Here is a 19470-nt window from a genome sequence, read left to right as displayed (position 1 = left end):
CAGCTAGGTCAAGATAAACTGTCGTTTGACAAACTACAGGCAGTCATGATTGCTTATGTACCATTAAGGTAGTGTTACAGTTCATCAGGTAAAAAAACACCTTATGAGCGTTTCCCTGCATTGTAAAATAACCGGTGCAGTTATTAACATGTCACGGTGAGTGCTCAATCTCAAACGTGCATGTGAATTAGTTTTTCTTCCCATGAGGATTATTGCGCCAGACAAACACTCCTCCACCCGCCTGTTTTCTTCTCCATTTGTGTGTTTGCTAGTCACAGGGGCATTTCGCATTTGTGTGCGAAAGCTGGTGCATGGCTGCTACGTGCGGCTGTGTGTGTTTGCTCTCAATAACGACGTCCTTCACACGTCCACTTGATCTCACGACTCTCTCGTCTTTCACGTTACGAATGACTACAATTTCATGGTCCTTTGTTCAGTCTGTGATTTTCAGGATAAAATAGCAGTTTAACTGAACAGGTTAAGAGACTAGATGTAGACCTCAATCATTTCATCTTGACTTTGAAAGGAAAGTACTTTTTATGTTGAAATCTTAGCTGAAAAGACCAATTTCCTGCTTGTCTAGCTGGTGGATCAGTATATTCATAACTAATTATGGAAGGATTAGTTTTACCAGAATTAAAAATCTGTCATCTTTTCTCACCCTCATGTTTTCAACCCCACATTACTCTCTTTCTTCTGTGGAACACAGGGAAATTTCCTTTTTTTTTTACTGGTCGCCTTTTTCAAGCTTCATAAACAATGCAAAAAACAGAGCAGCCAGGATATTCTTCAAAAAATACACTTTTTGTGGTCTACAGAAGAAAGTCATACCGGTTTGATGTGACATGAGGGAGGATAATTGTCAGGGTTTGTATTTTTCCATTGACTATTCCAGGTGGGTACACTAGTACACAGAAATCCCATGCTGGTTACCAGCATTCAAAACACAACATATGCTGGTCTTCTCATTAGGGACATCTCCACCCTGTCAAAAGCAGCTGTTAAATGATGTAAAAAGCTGTGAGTAAGCACTCTGTGCTCTGCCCTATTGTTTCAATGATGCTGAAGGTATATGTGGAGGTGAGAAATAGCATGCTAAAAATGTAGTGGAAAATGCAGCTGTGTAGAATGGGAGCCTACTATTTTGGTACTTGCTGAATTTGCGATTGTTGCCATTTCCATTATCACCTGCCGGTGTAATGTACAGTATAAATATTTCAGAGCAACTTTTCAGCCCCACTAACATATTTTGTGAAGTGTTGTATGTGAAACACCAGCTATTTTGACATTTTGTTAATTAATGCATATTTAGTGTCCAAATACTTTTTTTCTGGGGCCACATATTGTTTGTGCATAGGGGCATGAGCATTTTTTGCTGGTTAATTTAATGAGGAAGTCATGATGCATATTTGTGCACTAATTACATGTAAGGGAGCCTGCATCTTTAGAAGCCTGGAATCTAGACTAAATGCAATCTCATTTTTATAAATGACTTGGTAATCTGACAGTTTTCATTCAAGAATCAGTTGGGGGGTTTTTTAATGATACATCTAATTTAAGTCTACAAAAGGCTTCCAAAACAGGTAAACATTTGGAAATGCAGTAAGAGGAGGCAATGTCAAATAAAACAGAACTAATATATAATAAATGGGAAAGAACTTACCATCTTCCCCACTGGTTAGGGTGAATTTGGATAAGAGCCGCTGGTTCTCACTGTCTTATATAAGAGATGCTACACAATTGCACATTAAAGCTTCAGTATCTCTGCTGCCAAGAATGACCACATGGCAACAGAGCTCAGGATAAATTTGACTAGATGACAACTCATTAGCTCAGTAGCTGATGGAAAAATAGTTTCTTAAGCTTCGTGAAGGACCAAATATTTACATTTCTATGTGGTGGCATGTGGTAAAACATCAGTATTCAGTTTTGTGTGTTTTTTTCCACTTCAAGGCTCTCACTTGAAAAGTAGAAAAAATAAATAAATAAAAAAAATCAATCTCCTTCAAGTTATGAAGCAGCTGCTGAATTCACTCAATCCATAAGGGAAGTTGGTGACACAATGTGGGTTCGACCTCAAAGTCGAAGATGCATTGATTTGTGATTGTGCAACTAAGCTGCTTTGGGTTCAGCTACTGTGAAAATAAGAAGCTTTATATCTAGTTGCATTGAAACTACAAGCCAAATCCGAGCAGGTAGTTGGTTTATAATAATGATTTTAGTTGTCAATTCAGATTATCAAGTCAGTAGTTTTCTTAGCTTCTCCAAACTGTGCTGTTTGACCTTCTCACTCTTCATGAAAAGCTTTGTTAGTGCATTGAACATGCACAAAAACTGCCAAAAGTAACAATTCTATTTTAGGGATAAGTAGTTGTGATTTTCATTCAAAATGCCATACAATTGCCTTGTTTTCAAGACTTCCTTTAGTGTTTAGTTTTTTAGGCTGAACACACCATGTATAAGAAAATGCCACACTGCAATAGAGCTGTTCACAGTTTATAGGCCAGTTCATTTAAATTTGTGTTTTGAAAGTACATGAATAAACAAACTGTTGTGTAATGTGAAGAATTAGCTCCTCTGTGCTTAGTAAAAATATAAATCAATAAACCTTGCTGATTTATCTCTACTTCTGTAATGGATAGCCACTAATAAGTAAAGTATGGCTCTGAAATTCAGAGTTGGTTCAGTCTTCAAAGTAAGCATGATAAAAGCTACCTCACATGGTATGAACTCTGTGTGAAGATGAAAGAGAACTTCTCCGTTCCATCACCATCTGTCAGCTCTCACAGAAATCTTTGAAACTCCCTACCATTTTCTATTTTACCTTTGAGCACATATCTATAGCATAATCTAAGGCAGTTTGATGTCAGCACACGAGGTTTGTAGATAATTATGTTACTTTTATATTTGTGGTGTAATTGTGACTTTAATGACGCACATTGGTCCTGTTGGCAACGCTCTACACCACCGATTCCAACTACACCCACTTGTTCATACTGAGTGAATTTCCTCTTTCATCAACTTCCAAACAAATCATGAGGCAAATTACACTTAAATGTGTGTTAGCTGTTTAATTATAACAGTTCCATTTTGTAGCCTGTATGTTTAGGGATTAAATCAAGACTTTCAAACCGTATAACTTGCTGAAGAGAATAAATAAGCAAATGTATGGCATTTTGGGTCTTGTTCAAACACATTTTGCTGCTGCACACAACGAAGAGCCAGGTGGTCTTACCGAATCAGGTAACAGCAGAAGAGTAGGCTAAGAATGAAGACGAAAATGGCCGTCCCAAAGACCACAATGTAGATATTGAGGGGAAGGTTCTGGAACCCTATATTCGGCATCCTGAAACTGTAATGCTGTAAATCTGAGGTCATGGATAACCTAGAATGAGAGAGAAAAGAGAAATGAGAGAGAGAAACATCAGTGAGTCTGACTTATTTATCACAAAACTAATGCAGATTCTAGTAGATCACATTCCCATTAGTGTAATAATACATTTATGCTGTGTCAGCTCCATTTGAAAGGAAAATAATCATCCCGTCTGCAGATGCATGTATAAGCAAATGTTCTTGTCAGTATGATTGTGATTTGATATGTGGCTTGGCTTGATTTCTGAACGGTTTCCACAACAACTGCTTATGTACCCAACAGACCAATGAATAAACTCATTAATGCATTAAATTGTGCAGTGCATGTGATATTCTAGTGCACAGAGTTTGAGAACATTGGTCCAGCAGGAGCCATTAAGCAATACCCACACTGTCTGTCTATGGGAAATTAGTGTTAACTAATCTACTGAGAGTCAGGAGTCAGCACAGCTTTGAATTGGTCCCTTATGAGCATGTTATGTATATATATTTATAAAATGTATTAAATTTAATTTATTTCAAATAATTTCAGTTCTTACTGAAAAAAATCTAAATTAAACCCTAAAACTCCAAACAGAAAATGGTCAATTTGGGCAATTTTACTTCTAAAAAACGTGTTTGCTATCAGACTATGGTAAAGAAAACATCCATGAACACACTTTATGGTATTTGTTTTATTGCAGTTTACTTAGATTTCAGTTACAACATATATTTAAAGGCAGTTTTTTCTAAATTAGTTGTTTCTCATTCAATTACCCGGAAATCTTCATTTCAGTAGCACTAACACACATAAAATTTTCCGTTTCCTATCTGCTGTATATTGTGAAGTTGTTTACAGAAGGCTTTGGTAACATTTACAGATACAAATATTTACACGAATTTTAGGAGATTCTGAAGAAAATCCTAAATAAATACTCTTAATCCATATACCAAAAGGTTTGTCTGGTAAATGTTTTATTTCAGAAAAAAAGGAATAATCTAAAAACAAATGTTTGTGAGTGTGTTTGTGTGTAAGTCTTTGTTTATTTACATCACGAGAGTGATGGTTTTCACTAGTCATTCTTTAGGAATGTCTAGTGCCCCTGTACGGGCATGTCTGGACATGCCTTCAGTAGACAAGGGGCATGTGAGACGGTGTTTGTAAACAAAGGAGGAGGCAGAGAAAAACTGTGTGATGTAACAGCAGATGCAGCTGGGTGTTAGACATTATACTTTGTTCTCACAAGCCAACTTGTACTGTAAAACTACAAACATCTGACATCTTGGACCTGTCTGAATACTATGACCTTTGTCACATTCGGAAACGCTCCCACTTTCACCCAGATTCCTACTGACCACCAGCAGATTGTTTACTTAGCCTCTCCGTCTCTGCCTGTCTTCCCCTGTCAGTGTCCATTACAGCTTTACCTACGCAAAGCTTTCTGACAGATGAGGATAAATATCCAAAAGGAAAATCGATAACCAGTTGCCTTTACACACACACACACACACACAAATGTTATAACAATAACAGCATCCCTCATTATTACTGATACAGTATGTACTAGTAAACAGTAATATGTTTTGACTAAGAGGTCTGAATCTGTCAGGCTCACAATGCCATTTTGCTGCTGTGGCAAAATACGGTTCACTGCTCTTCTCGTTTCTTTATATTGCTGTACAGCCATTAATCGCCTGAGCTCTTGTGGCCTGGTTTTTGTCACAAAGCCAAAACATACATACACATTGACATCTTAATGCCCTCAAACAAAAAGATGCATGTGCTTGGGAAAACTTCTCAAGTTCAGGACATGTAAAAGAATCCGGAAGGACCTACATATTAAAAGAATGAATGGTTCGGGAAAGGGTTCAAGGCTGGGGGAGGGTCCATTGGCTGCAGGCAAGAACTTATGCTCCTTTTCTCCTTAGTGTCAGTGATACCACTCATTTTAATGTCATGTCTGTTAAATGATTACTTGTTTGCAAAATGTGCCACTTTTGAATATGTTTAAAAAAATGCTAAATATCCCTGTTCTGGCAAAGCTGAAGTTTCAGCAGCCATTTCTCCAGATATCAGAATGATCCTTGAGAAATCATTCTGATATGCTGATTTAGTGCTAAAGAAACATATATTGACAGTATCAACGTTGAACAAAAAGACACATTACTCTGAACAAAAAACAGATAAAAAAACATTCTAAGTATCAGCCAGGTATCCGCTGCTGATAATATGTGAGCAAAAACAGCTTGACTACTTATGATTGGTGCGCCTCCAGGTCAATGTCAGGTTACAGTGTTGTTCAGAGACAAGAAGACAAAGTATGAGATTCACCCCAGTTAACAACTTCAGCATTCCAAATGAGATTTGTGTTTATCAACCATAATGAGGGCAATCTGAGTACAAAATACGCCACAATCATAAAGTATACACTGATAAGTGTGATATCAATAGCAGTTAACCAACAGGTTGTTTTGACTGATATAATCACTGATAGATTTATTTTAAAAAATATTATTATAATAAACATAAGACGCAGCCTCATACAAATAAGCTGTGTCATGAATTGTTGGAAAGATCATAAACTGAATTTGAAAATATAACTGCTGCTATTTCAGTTCCATCTTTACATTGCGAGTTTTACCTTGTAATTAATAAACACTTTCATGAGTGAAATTATATTGCTCTGCAAACTCATTTCTGCCTACATTATCAGCTCATTGCAAAATTCCTAGTCCAATTTTGCTATTGAGTCTGGTCCAGAACCTTTCAAACAAAACTGGCTCTCGCACACAGCTTTAAACAAGCTGAATCTTTTTCCAAGTAACAGCAGCTATCAATTTTGACTTTATAACCATTTAACAGATCGTAAACGTGAAGCACCGCAGCACTGATTTATAGCGAGACTGATTACAGTTTATGATTTTATGGCACTGCTAGGAAAAAAAAACCTTTTGTTTACTCATGACATAATATGAAGAATTCATCTTGGGAGTGTTAGGGATTTTCCCTAAATCTGATCCTGTGATTCTGAGATGATGTTTCTTAAATGATAGACATCTTTCCTTCCTGTCTATTCTCGATGGACTTCATTCTACGCCTTTGCCTGGAATCTCCAATTATGAGCAGGTCAGATGGTGTAAAAGCTTTAGTAATACATGTCAACTTCTCAAAAAGGGGAAGAGGGAAAGCTTGCAAAGGTCGCAGCAGGGACACTACAAATGAAAACTCCCTATGTACCAGAGTGACAGCGAAGCAAGCGAGTCGCAGACACCAAATGTATTCTGGAGCCACTCTCCTGCTGTGGAAGACAACCCAAACCACAAAAGGTGTTTTTAAGTGTCTGTCAGGCCATTGCTGCCACTTAAAATGAGGGGAAGTGAAACTAAACAGGTTCTTTTTCTGATCTTCCATACCTCAGGGTGCAATATCTATTCTCTTCTCGCCTCTACTTCCCATTATGTCACCGAACTGACCAGACATACAACACTGCCAAATGGTATTTTCACCTCAACTGAGGAGGAAAAGCTTTTCAATAGTGCATTGAGTCATTCTCAGAACTGAGTGGAAGTGCAGAGTAACGTTGGAGTGGCCCTTGCTTGCTCAAAATGTATTTTACAATCTTTTAATGTGTTCGGCTCTTGGGCTTCTGACTAAACAATTAATGTGTGCACTTAAGAAGTAGCAATTTTTGGTTTTGTGAAAACAAAGCAAAGAAACCCTATTGAAATCTATTTTATCTCCTCTTTAATTTCCGTGTGAATAAAAAATCACAAATGTCTCAATAGCCCAATTGGTGCACGAGTAATATAATAAAGGGCTTAAAGGATTCATGTAAAGGAAACAAATCTATTCATGCAAGAAGACTTCCAACACTAGTAAAAATCAACGACTGGTGCTTGAAAATGAAATTGTGCTGGAGAGAAAGCAAGGCTTAACAATAATCTTGAATAGCAGAATATTAGTATCATTAACTTAGTGTTTGCATTACATGAAGTAAAAATACACAACATTTTTACAGGATTGAGCCTTAGATAGAATACATTTATAAATATACTGTTGTCGGTAAACAATTAATAATTGTGCATAGTTCATTAACTCATACAACTTGAGGTGGTAAAAATACAGTAGTATATGTAAACATTAATAATGATTAAATAAATGTTGTAGAAGTATAACCCTTGAAGGAACATGTGAAACCTAACTGTTACTGAATAGGGCTTTATCTGTTAATACATACTCTTTCTATGCACTACCTCTCTTTACTCTCTCTTTCTCTCTACATATATATCCATATTATTACATAACAAGATCATAGGGGACAATGTCACATTCAAATTTATGTGCATTAGCCAAGCTCTAATCACAATCCTAGATCTACTGTGCCCTGATGTGAACAATGCAAACACTGACAGTATGCCAGACAACGGAGGAAATGCCTGATTAACCACCAAACAATCTTCCCAAGGGAGAACAACCCACTAGCAGACTGAGAAAAATGAAGTGTGCACTGTACATCACATACACTGAATTCTTTCAGCTAAGGTTGTTACATACTTGTTTTAAATATATATGTGGTCATAACTGACCTAAGCAAATCACAATGGGTATTTAGGCAATGCTCAATCTGTATATTGAGGTTTTCAATTCACCCATGACTTCCATCTGAGGAAAACATGTGTAAGGTTTACTTAAGAAGGCAGTGGTTTTAAATAAACTAGCGTCAAGCCACAGTTTCGTTTCTGACTTATGTAAAACAGACAAGCTGAGGACACCTCCAATTGTGAAATGTGGCACAAGGTTTTGAATTTAGAAGTTTAGAAACATATTGTGCTGTAAACCCAAGAAACTTTCATTTTAAGGCCTGAATACTTTATTACTGAGGAAGTACAAAACGTAAGCAAACGGAAAATTAACTTCAAATGTCTGTCTTTAAACAGAACCTGAATAACAGCTTTCCAGCCAGCTAACATTTATTCAGGTAAGTTACTGACTTTAACTTAATCTGCAAGATGATGGTAGTTAAACTATAAGAAAACTGATTGTAGAAGACTTTAATTAATAAAAAAAAAAAGTCCACTATAGAACACTTGTGTTGTGTTATCATTTGCATTTCTGAATTTAATGGCATATAAAAATATTGAGCATTGTTGTCATTCAGCAGATTATTTATCCAAACTAACCTACATTTTCATATTTTAAATGTACAACCTTTTGGTTACAGTTAAGATCCGTAATAATAAGCCACACAAGCTGAAATTAATTCCCAAATCTATAAAAGATATAAATTATGTTTGACCACCCTCATGTTACTGTCTTCTGGAAAAGTCTTTAATATGTAGTCTTGACTATAAAAGAAAATAAAAAATTTTGTTTCCCGTAAGAGCAAAAAAACCTTCTGAGGTTAAAAAAAGCACCCTGGTATTTCTGGAAAAGATAATACAATACTTTCTTTTTCTTTCTTTACTGTCCACCAGGACAATTTACCATATACTGTACAAAGTACACTACCGATACATGAATGCAACTTACTTTCTAACATTTAACTTTACTTTCACATTTGCTCATGAGTCATGTCTCACTCTGACACTCAGCACAGACGCAAAAGGAAGCATTTATCACAGTAAAGAGAGCTATAATTACACACTCTGTGCGCAACCCTGATTGCTAAAGTGTTTGCACAGAGATGTTGTGAAACTCAGTCAAGCAGACCATCAGCACACACCTTATGATGACCTCTCTTATGTTGTCTGGCAGCTAAAGAGCCACTGGCCTGCGTTGATGCATAGATATTTAACACATCCACTGAGTGGCCCAAAACATATTAAATATAAAGGACATTAAAATGGACATGCAAAAGCTATTAAAAAATGAAAGGGAGTTACAATTTTAAGAGCATCCTAGCTTTCATGTCACAATATAAATGGCTCATTTGAACTACCAGAGCAACCTCACCTCTGAGACAAATAGCACACTTCACATCAATCCACTCCACTCTCAATGGATGGCAATGGAGTTCATGTTGATAAAATACTAGATCTAATATTCCATTTTAATCCAACTTTTAACAGATGTTGGACAAAATAATGTAATCACATAATTAAGATCGTCTTTTTGACAGCAAACCTCCATAATAATCACTTTGAAGACCCTGTTTCCACAATAACTGAGCGTAGGAGACATCACAAAGCCAAAATCTATGAAAAACCCAAAACTGCTAAGACTTCAATCACAGAAGCTGGTGTCATGATCATGAAACCCAGACAGCTGGATGAACTTCAACATCTGCCCTGGCCAGATCGATATATAAATTTCAGTACTGAATACTGTATTGTACTACCTATTTTCCAAAGTGTATTAATTTTTTCCCCTAGTGCATTTTTGGATTGCCTTATCTGAGATACATGTGATTCTAAAACTTCATTGCGTCAAAACAAGAGCCTAAATATAATGATCTAAACTGTTGTTTAGATAGGCAGACGTTAAATTACTAGGTTTTAAAACAGAGGCAAACTATATTTTCCCCCTACGACAACGTAAAGTGTTTATTCAGCATTTCATTCCAGGACACCAAACTCCATTCAACTAAGCGAGATAAAAATAACTCTACTACTCATACTCACACCACCCCTCGACCCCTCTACAAAACTTGCGTAACTGCCATAAAAATCGTCACGGCACACTTATGAAGAGACACTTTGTAAGATAAAACTCATATTTATCCATGGGAACACTATAAAGCAGAAAGAAGACTCCTTGCTGAGTACTTCTGGTAATCTTCCATCATAGGGAGGGTAGTTGTTACCCCCCACCACCAAGGGAAGAGCTGAATCTCAAGGCTTAGAACTGTAAAACCATGTTTTTACTGTCAACATACCCCTACTGAGCAGCAAACGTAACTCCCCACCTAACATTGCAAGTTGATCATTCGCATTTAACAGCCGGTTAGACTCCAAACATGATCAATAGGGCTATATTAGGGACATTGGTTTGGTCTAATTAGTATTCCTCATGTCTGTCAGTAAACAGGGGGACTGGAAGGCAAAGCAATTTTATTCGAGATTCTGTGTTTCTGAATCTGCTAACCCTTAAAGGCTGGAAGAAAGTTTGAATTGCTCAACATCCGTCTATTCACTGGAGCCCTTTAAAACAGGAACATACTTTGCCAGAAGTTGATTTTTATTTTTTTTTTACTATCATTAGGCCTATCGGTTTTTGTTTCTTTTTCTTAATGTCAGGAAAAACTGTCTATCTTTCGCAACCGAGTCCCAAGCCAATTGCCAGTAAGTTGTATCGAGCCCCTGCATCAGAACAAAGGCTGCTGTCTGAATCTGAAGTGGAAATTTCCACTGAGCCTTGAGCCCTGGCTATCCCAGTTGCACATTTGAAACTTAATATTACAACAAAACTAGAGGGCCTCCGGCTTCGTAAGGGGAGTGGTGTGGGTTCTGACAGTGTTAGTGCCAGGATAGTGAGAATATGTGGTCACCAGTTTATTATTTAATCTTACATAGAGGACCTAACAAGATTTGAAGGTCTTGCAAAGCTGTATCAACAGTAGCAGTCACTTAAGTATCAGACAATGACTCTGCCAACATCTGCATAAATAAACACTTTTCTTATCAGTGTGATGAGGATTTCTGGTCTTTCACTAAAGGTGGCGCTTCTTTGAAAAATTCTAACTTGCAGAGTCTACACCAACTCACAACTTGGCTATAAAAACACTTGTTATGTTAAACATTAAAGTCACATTGAATTTTATACTCTTAAAAACATATACATATACATATGCAGCTTAATGCTCACATTAATTGCTGGAAAAATAGAACTTTGTCACAGCTGTAGCAACATATAACTATAAGCATATACACTACCGTTCAAAATTCAGAAATCAGTAAAGTTTGTATATTAAAAAAAACTACTTTTTTTATATTTTACTTTTATATCACAATCAATGAATCAAAACTGACAATAAAGAAAAACATTTATTGTGAGTTTTCTGTTTTCAACATAGATAATAAGACTTTTTTTCATCAACATATTGAAATGATTTCTGAAGGATCATATGACACCGAAGACTTCTGTAATAAAGCTGGAAATTCAACTTTGCCATCACAGGACTATATTATATTTGAACAAAACCATTTCAATTGTAAGAATTTGTTCAACAGTGGTCATCAAAAGAGACTTATTAATTATATAAATAATCATGGTCGTTCTAATGAATTGTTGGTCTTTCCTGAACAAATGCAAATCTTGTACATCTACCGAACCTCTGAAGTGAATCTTTACCACATTAATAACCACAAAATTCAGTTTGTGCATGATAAGAAAGGAACCTTATATCAACGCAAGTCACCAAAGAATAGCATTAAAAATAGCCTCAGCCCAGTGTGTGTGGGCAGTGAGATTAATACACTGTTTAATCCTGGGCAACGGTTTTACTCCTACAGATAATTAATCCACTTTAAGAAGCAGAGCTGCAGGTGAAGGATTAGACAGGACAGAGAAGAGGACTTTATATCTGAGTAATACAAAAGGAGAAACGTTGCCTTTTGTGTTCCACGAAAGCAAGAATGTCAAATGGGTTTCAAACAACATACGGGTGAGCAAACGACAGAATTCTCATTTCTGGGTGAACGGGAATACGCACTGCAGACTAAGCACTAGAAGAAAGAAGATATGATTTATAGGCCCAGAAGGATGATGAATATACTCCGCGTGCTATCAAATAGCTTATCTTGCAATAATTCTCTCCAGTGCTCTGCTGTGCTGAGAGTGCAAGCTGGCTTGATATACTGATCTGAGAACAGATCTGCCACCGCTTTTATGAGTGGTTTAATGATCCTAAATGTACGTAAGAGGGCAAGTGTCCTGTCTTGTGAGCTTAAACAGTAACATGAGATGGTACAAACAAGCTGTAGAAGTGACACCAGCAGCTGTTGCCCCTAATTTACCCTCAGAGCCGACGTTCCCCACAGGGCCCTCATAAACAACTCTGTATTTCTTTTTGGCGGTCTTCTTGTGGTCTTATTTCTTTTTTTCTGTTCATCATGTGGTTATGTATATATTGTACGCAAAATATGCATGCAATAACGCTTTGTTTATATTAGTATTAGACAAGTATCTTTCAAACAGCATCAGCGTTTCTAAAAATACTTTTTTTCAATGAGTCTACAAAAACTACAGATAACGGACATATCAGAGCAACTGTTCATTAAAGAGACTTACAAGCTATTGATGTAAGACATTATGAAGATGAGGGAATGATCGATACACTATATATATGGAGAATCTATAACTGCATTTTGATGATGAATTAACTTTAAAGGAACACCCAAAAATGCTGAAAACCGACTTACCCTAAGGCCAAGCAATGGAAACATTTTGGAAAAAATTAGCATTGCATCACTAGTGGATCCTCTGCAGTGAATGGGTGCCGTCAGAATTAGAGTTTAAGCAGCTGATAAAAACGTCACAATAATCCTGTTTATCAATTCACGCCTTGTGAAGTGAAAAGCTGTGCATTTGTAATAAACAAACTCATAATCAAGACATTTTTAAACCTCAACCCAGTGCTAAAATACGAATCCTCTATCCTTAGCAGCGCTTCTCCAGCAGTAAAGTTGTCCTGTTAGAATCAGGAGAGAATGTAAAGCTCAAGCACTGTTTGCAAGCGAAAGCGGTTCTAAACAAATATGTCAATGGACGTGAAAGAACTTTCCACTGGAGGAAGCCTTATGACAGATTATGGAAGGATTGGTGTTTTGGCCAGAAGTGAGAGTTACAATTTAACAGTCTTAACCCTGGATTTGTTTCTTACAAAAAACACACAGCTTTTCACATCACAAGACATCGGTTGGTCATGTGAATTGTTGTGATGTTTTAATCGTCTGTTTGGACTCTCCTTCTGATGGCCACGCGGAGGATCTGGCAAGCTAAAATTCTCCAAATCTGTTATATTGAAAAAAAAAAAAAAAAAAACATTAAAATCTAAATGTTGGATGGTCTAAAGGTGAGTAAATTGTAAGCACAAACTATTCCTTTGAATGACCAGAACTCAACTATCAAATACGTTATAAAGCATTATATTAAGACTTACACTGGCAGATATATCATCTTTGTGGATTTTAGGCAGGAATCAGAATTCAGGAGCCTGCAAAACATGATGACTAATTCATATCTGTGCCTTTGAAACTTACATAAACCTTTTTTTTTCTTTAACAAAAGAGTATTGAGGGGAACAAACATGCAAATCCAGCTGATGACGAATCGCACTAGAATGCGTTTTCATATATTCTGAGTAAAACAACATCCGGTCTTATCAAATAAAATAATAATAATAATTAGGAATAATTGTAATTAACTACACCTACCACAAATGACCCATGAGTCACATCTGGCATGTGTCTAATGGGTCATAGATGTTGAGCACAACTCAAAGGCAGGCTAGCTTCAACAGCTCATTTGCATGTTAAGTAACCTCAAAGTTATATTAGAAAAGGCTACATTTATGTCAGTCATAAGCATACAGCATCACACAAGCATTTTGTACATTATTACAAACATCAGAAATGACCACTTTGGATTTAAACTAAACACATTGTGAAAACAGATGGATCTGATGGTCAGTTACCCCTGATTAAACTGCTTTTAACAGTGAGCTGTAGGCAAATGTTTATAGTTTTTGAGCACTGCTCCACATAAGGTCACACCGTTGACCTCTACACCACAGGGGGCTGTTATTTTCATTGTCTAATACCAAGCAGCCAGGATGGCATAAGGCAAACTGACATCTTTGGACATTGTGCACAAAAACAAGCTCTTGATTAGTTCTTATTACGTGCGCTGTACATGTCGTTCAGCCAGCTACACTGAAAAACAGCATGCACAAGCTCTGTGTATTACACCAGAGACTCTTGATGTAGTGAGGGATGCAATTAAAGTAAATTATTTTTTTTTGCCATGACAAATTAGGAAGAAGGCCGTGGACTTCTTTATATTACAAAATTCACATGTGCACTTTAAAAGTATTTTGTCAATTAAACTAAAATGTGCTTTAGGCAGTAACTATAGTTAAATCAGTTGCATTGAACTGTTGGGCAAGACCTAAAATGTTTTTTTTAACCAAAATAGGCAAACATTGAAACAGACATGCCATAATCCACGACTAAAACTAAGACCTGCACCAATGAAAGTATAAGCATTATGCCATGTACTGTATCTCAAGGCAACTAAAATCAAGTTTCAGCGTACCATAACTAAACATTCCCCAGCGCTGTAGTTCATAATGAAGTGCACAGATTACTGTTTACTTTGTGTAACAGAAGCACGTGGTAAACAAACAGCTGGGGTCAGGCCAGCACGCGCCTCGAACTTTCTGCTCTCGCGCCTCCTTTTATTTTTATCATGACGTCGAGAAGTTTGACACCGCATGTGAATGAACGAGCATACAGAAAAACACCCCTGTCACAGTGGCAGACGCAGCAAATAAAGGCATCAATGCTGCTCGAATTCAGAGGTAAACCCGTTCGAGTTGTATTGAATCAGTCAAACCACTGCTGAATACAATACTCCGGCAATATTTGTATCGGGCTGATAGTAGGCGGCGTTTTTGTCGTCTACACACAGCAATAAATAATCGCTGCTTGTAAAGGCAGAAGCGTATATGTCTAATTGTAATTGATATGACCATTATACGCCTATTGGCCTATTTAACGCCGGACGCGACAATTGTCCTGTCGTGAAGGAACGGCTGACGTGTGTCTACACTTTAAACGAGACCGAGCGATCGCTGCAAATCATTTACACGTGTTAGTCATGAACCGAGCGAGGCATCCGTTTACTGGCGGGTATTTGTCGCGTCCTGTGTACGATAGCACGTTAGCCGTTCTGCTTCTAAAACAGAACAGGGGGGATTCGACTCGTTTCTGCGAATTGATTCGTTCGAACAGTTAGTTTCAAAGAATCGTTTAAAATGATTCATCGTTCTTTTACGTCATGACGTCTTTGCGTCATCCCAAGGTCCCTGGCATCCCGGTGAGGCGCGCTTAATTAACATGCTTCAGCAAAATTGACCTATATAAGCCCATATTGCTGCTTATTACGTTTTTATTACATTGTATTATTACTAATAATACTACATTGCTGCAATACGCTCCGGGATTTAATAGCAACGCAATTTCTTTAGGATTTAAAATATCACGCGTTTACATTAAACTATTAATTCATCGATCACGAACCGTACGGATCGACTCATTCCGATTCCTGCCAAAAGACCGGTGTTCTGTGGTACGGTTCAACCGGAACATTACAGAGATCCGACTCAACTGAACGATTCGTTCACGATTCGGACACGCTAACCAGGCGGGCTAACGGGAGTCTACAACGTTACAAGACGTCAGTTGATGTCTTTTTACCTCCAATTTAAGGGTCGCGCTTTAACGCACTAGTGCACTCGAGGAATAAACATTGCCGAGGAAGAATGTCTGTTTATGATAGTGCAAGAACCACAGGATGTATGCATTTTAGTGCTCATGTGGAGGTGTAGTATTATGGACTTACCAGCCGTTTCCCTGCCACTCCTCCCTCGATCACAAACCCAAACAGACGAAAGAGCTCAAATTCAGCGCGATATAACACACACCTTCTATCAACCGACCACAAACGAATCAAATCAAGGCTTTAAACGTGCACACGTCCGTACGCATTATTAGCAAATCAATAATCGTATAAACGCAAGCATCGCGGGCTGTAAGTTCACTGACGCTCGTAAAACAAAGTAAATGCGCTCTCCGGATCGCTTGAGACTGGTGAGATGTGCGCGCTCCTGATATACGTCTTCATGGGATGGTCGATTGAGATATTTGGTGGTAGATGTGAACTCTGCACGTAGCTCACGACAAGAGCAGGTCCCTCCTCCTTCATCAGGGAAAAAGAGAGAGAGAGAGAGAGAGAGAGAGAGGAGCTGAGTCTGGGCGTGTGGGGAGGGATGCGGATGCTTTCACAAAGGGAGGGACAGATTCATATATTCGTACATAGCTCCTGCTGAATCTCTTTACATTGTGTCCTCCAGAGATACAGCATTTTTATCAGTGTAATGTAAATATTTAACAGTTTTAGATAATATAATACAAAAACTGAAAGCCTGCATAAGCTTAGTGGTTTGGGGAATAATATAGTAAAATATAATATAATATAATACCCCCACAACCGCATGGGATAAGCGGTTATAGAATAATATATAATAAAATATATTATATACAAACCTACATGGGATAAGCGGTTTTAGAATAATATATAATATAATTAGTGCTGTTAAACAATTATGTGTATACTGTGTAGATTTATTATGTATACATGAAATATATTTGTATATAATATAAAACAGAATAATATTAATATATAAATGTACATACGTCAATATATATCAAAGATATATACTGTATGCGTGGGTACTTATATATACATAAATATACACAGTACACATAAATATATAAACAAAACATTTATTTTGGATGTGATCAATCACAATAGCATTAAATAGAATAGAATAGAATATTCAACCAAATTATATTATAAAACACCTGCAACCTTACATGGGATAAGCACTTTGAAGAATGATTAAATATAATCAATATTTACTATATTAATATATATTCTAATAATACTTTTTAAAAAATCTAAATAGCATTAAAAAATGTGCATTTATACAATATATTCGCGTTCACATTTGATGAATCTAGAGTAGTCTTAGAAAGTTCGAATCGGTGCCCAGGGCAAACAGTTTCAAATTGAACCGTCTCTGGAAAGCACAGTGTGTGGGCACACTTGGTTGAGACATAGTCTGTGTGCGTGTGCCAGTGCATGCCAATGAGGTGCCACTGACAGACACATATTGTACCAGAGCCAACTGGGCGGAATCATGGGAACCCATGAATAGCTGCCTGGGGGTGGGTCGGGAGACCAGGATGGCAGCACTTACAAAGCCCTATTGAGGTCGGCACACCGGGCGCTAGACTGGCGCTGAATCAAGTGACATGTAGGGGATAAAGAGTGCAAGGAGGCAGGAAGCATTATCCTTCGTACAAAATGATGAAGCAGAATGGAGTATTACTTTATACATTGTATACGGACCTGTAGAATGGCAGTTAGTTGACCTTTGTCAACGACCACATACATCATTTTGCCCCCATATCCAATGCTTACTCAAAACAGCATTAGAGTACACGTTCCTATGGATGTCAGAAATTGCCCACATTCTTCGAAATATCTTCTTTTGTGTTCAACAGAACAAAGAAATTTTAAAAAGTTTGGAACAACTTGTGGATGTGTAAATGATAAGTAAAAGACTTTAGCTGTCCATGTGATCCTTTTCGTTCATCACAAAACACTGATCTTATTTGACACACGCTTTAACATGCCCTAAAGTATTGGTACCGTATGCGGTGTTCACTTAACATGCAGTGCTCAAAACCACATGCTACATGGTTGTCTTTTAATGACAGCTTTAAGGCATATGCAGATATTTGGTTTGGTGTTAAATGAGCTCTGTCATTTGTTCTGTGTTTTTCTTCCCACTGAGGTTATTAAAATGTTATTAAAATGAAATTCAATTAATAAAGCCTCTATATCTTATGTCTTTATAGACACACAAGTGCATTTTTTTTTTTTCTGAATTGTGGAATAACTGATTTCTTCCATACACGCTCGAAGCAACATCATGTGGAGAAAGCACTTCTGACGAAGGCTTTTTAATAAAACGGATGTGTAGATAATTCTGTTAATCTATTTTGAGTAGCTGACGAGAGAACATGAAATTGTCAGGAAACAGGAGAGCGCTATCTGAAGTCTATCTCCATGGCCACCACAGCAGCTGAAAGTTCAGATCTTAATGCAGGCCTACTTCTAATTTGTATGTGAAGGCTTCTCTCGCCTTCTAGTGCTTGCAGATTGATATTACAATTGGGATTTGCATTGCAGTCCCAAAAAAGAAAAAAAAATCAAAGCCACTGTATGTTGCATAACAGAATATCTGCCACAACGATTTGCATAGCCTTCAGATTTAGAGCTAAATGCCTCTCTTTTTATCTGTCCTTTTATCTGTCCTGATTTTCTATATATATATACACACACACACACACACACACACACACACATATATATATATATATATATATATATATATATATATATATATATATATATATATATATTATTATCAGTTTTGAAAACAGTTTGCTGCTTAATATTGTGGAAAGTGTAATATATTTTCAGGACTCTTTAATAAAGAGTTGAAAAGAACATTAATTATTTTCAACAGAAATGTTCTGTAACATTGTAAGTATTTGTAATATAAAATTTTTATTTAATCAATTTAATGCATCCTTGCTGAATAAATGTAACGTATCTAAAATACACTCACACTAAATGAAATGTGCAAAATGTAAAGAAATATGTGCTATAACTATGTGCTACTGTATATACGTACGCTTTCTTTATTTTCCACATGTGATTATCTAAAAAAAAAGTTGACACAACAAACACACCATATAGCACAGTATAGAGGTTTTTGTTGTTGTTTTGCAATGTGATTAGAGTATCAACAGCTATTTGGAAGATTATTTATTACACACCCAAAGGCAACAACAGACCTACACCAAAATAGATAGAAAGGCTTGACAGAGGTCATAGCTAGGAGGAAGTGGAGCTCTGTCATGTCAAGATGAAGCTTGGGGGTGAACATTCAGTTTGATGTATCAGAGAGGAATATCGAAATAATGCTACAGCTACTTCCCAGAAATAATTGGTAAGTAGCAGTGTAGTAAGTAGATTAATGTGGCTCTCTAGGATACAATAAACCCCTTCATTGTGACAAAAGGCCTGTATCCTTTTCTGATTTACATCTGTGTCCTCTAGGTGGCAGCAAGTTAACATTCGTGGCCTTGTTGAGGTTAAGCTTTTTATGAAGATGGAAGCGTATGAATCCTTGATGTACGTGGGTAGTGTTTCACACTCCACAGCACTAGAAACGATACACTTTGCTTATCCTTTTATCCCCTCATTTAGAGCTGCACTAATGGTTATGATACATCAGAGGATGTGTGAATCACAGATTCCCC

At 37.1% G+C, this 19470-nt stretch overlaps 1 protein-coding gene across 2 annotated transcripts in view; it reads right to left on the bottom strand.

Moving 5' to 3' along the window:
• The window catches only part of rnf24 (ring finger protein 24), a 29716-nt gene extending 13452 nt beyond the window's left edge, over positions 1-16264 (bottom strand). Inside the window, exons 1-3 of one of the 2 annotated variants that reach the window (XM_043236191.1) lie at positions 15914-16264; positions 13452-13505; positions 3236-3385 (exon numbers count right to left, since the gene is read on the bottom strand). In XM_043236191.1, the coding sequence (XP_043092126.1) occupies positions 3236-3385; positions 13452-13468 (167 nt within the window). In that variant the 5' untranslated portion in view covers positions 13469-13505; positions 15914-16264. The remainder of the gene's footprint in view (positions 1-3235; positions 3386-13451; positions 13506-15913) is intronic. The other variant, XM_043236275.1, reaches the window with a different exon arrangement.
• Between the last annotated feature and the right edge of the window lie 3206 nt (positions 16265-19470).

The sequence above is a fragment of the Puntigrus tetrazona genome, chromosome 1 (assembly GCF_018831695.1).
Source record: "Puntigrus tetrazona isolate hp1 chromosome 1, ASM1883169v1, whole genome shotgun sequence".
Taxonomy (NCBI): Eukaryota; Metazoa; Chordata; class Actinopteri; order Cypriniformes; family Cyprinidae; genus Puntigrus; species Puntigrus tetrazona.
The sequence above is the reverse complement of the archived record's forward strand: the minus strand, read 5'-3'. Positions and strand labels throughout refer to the sequence as shown.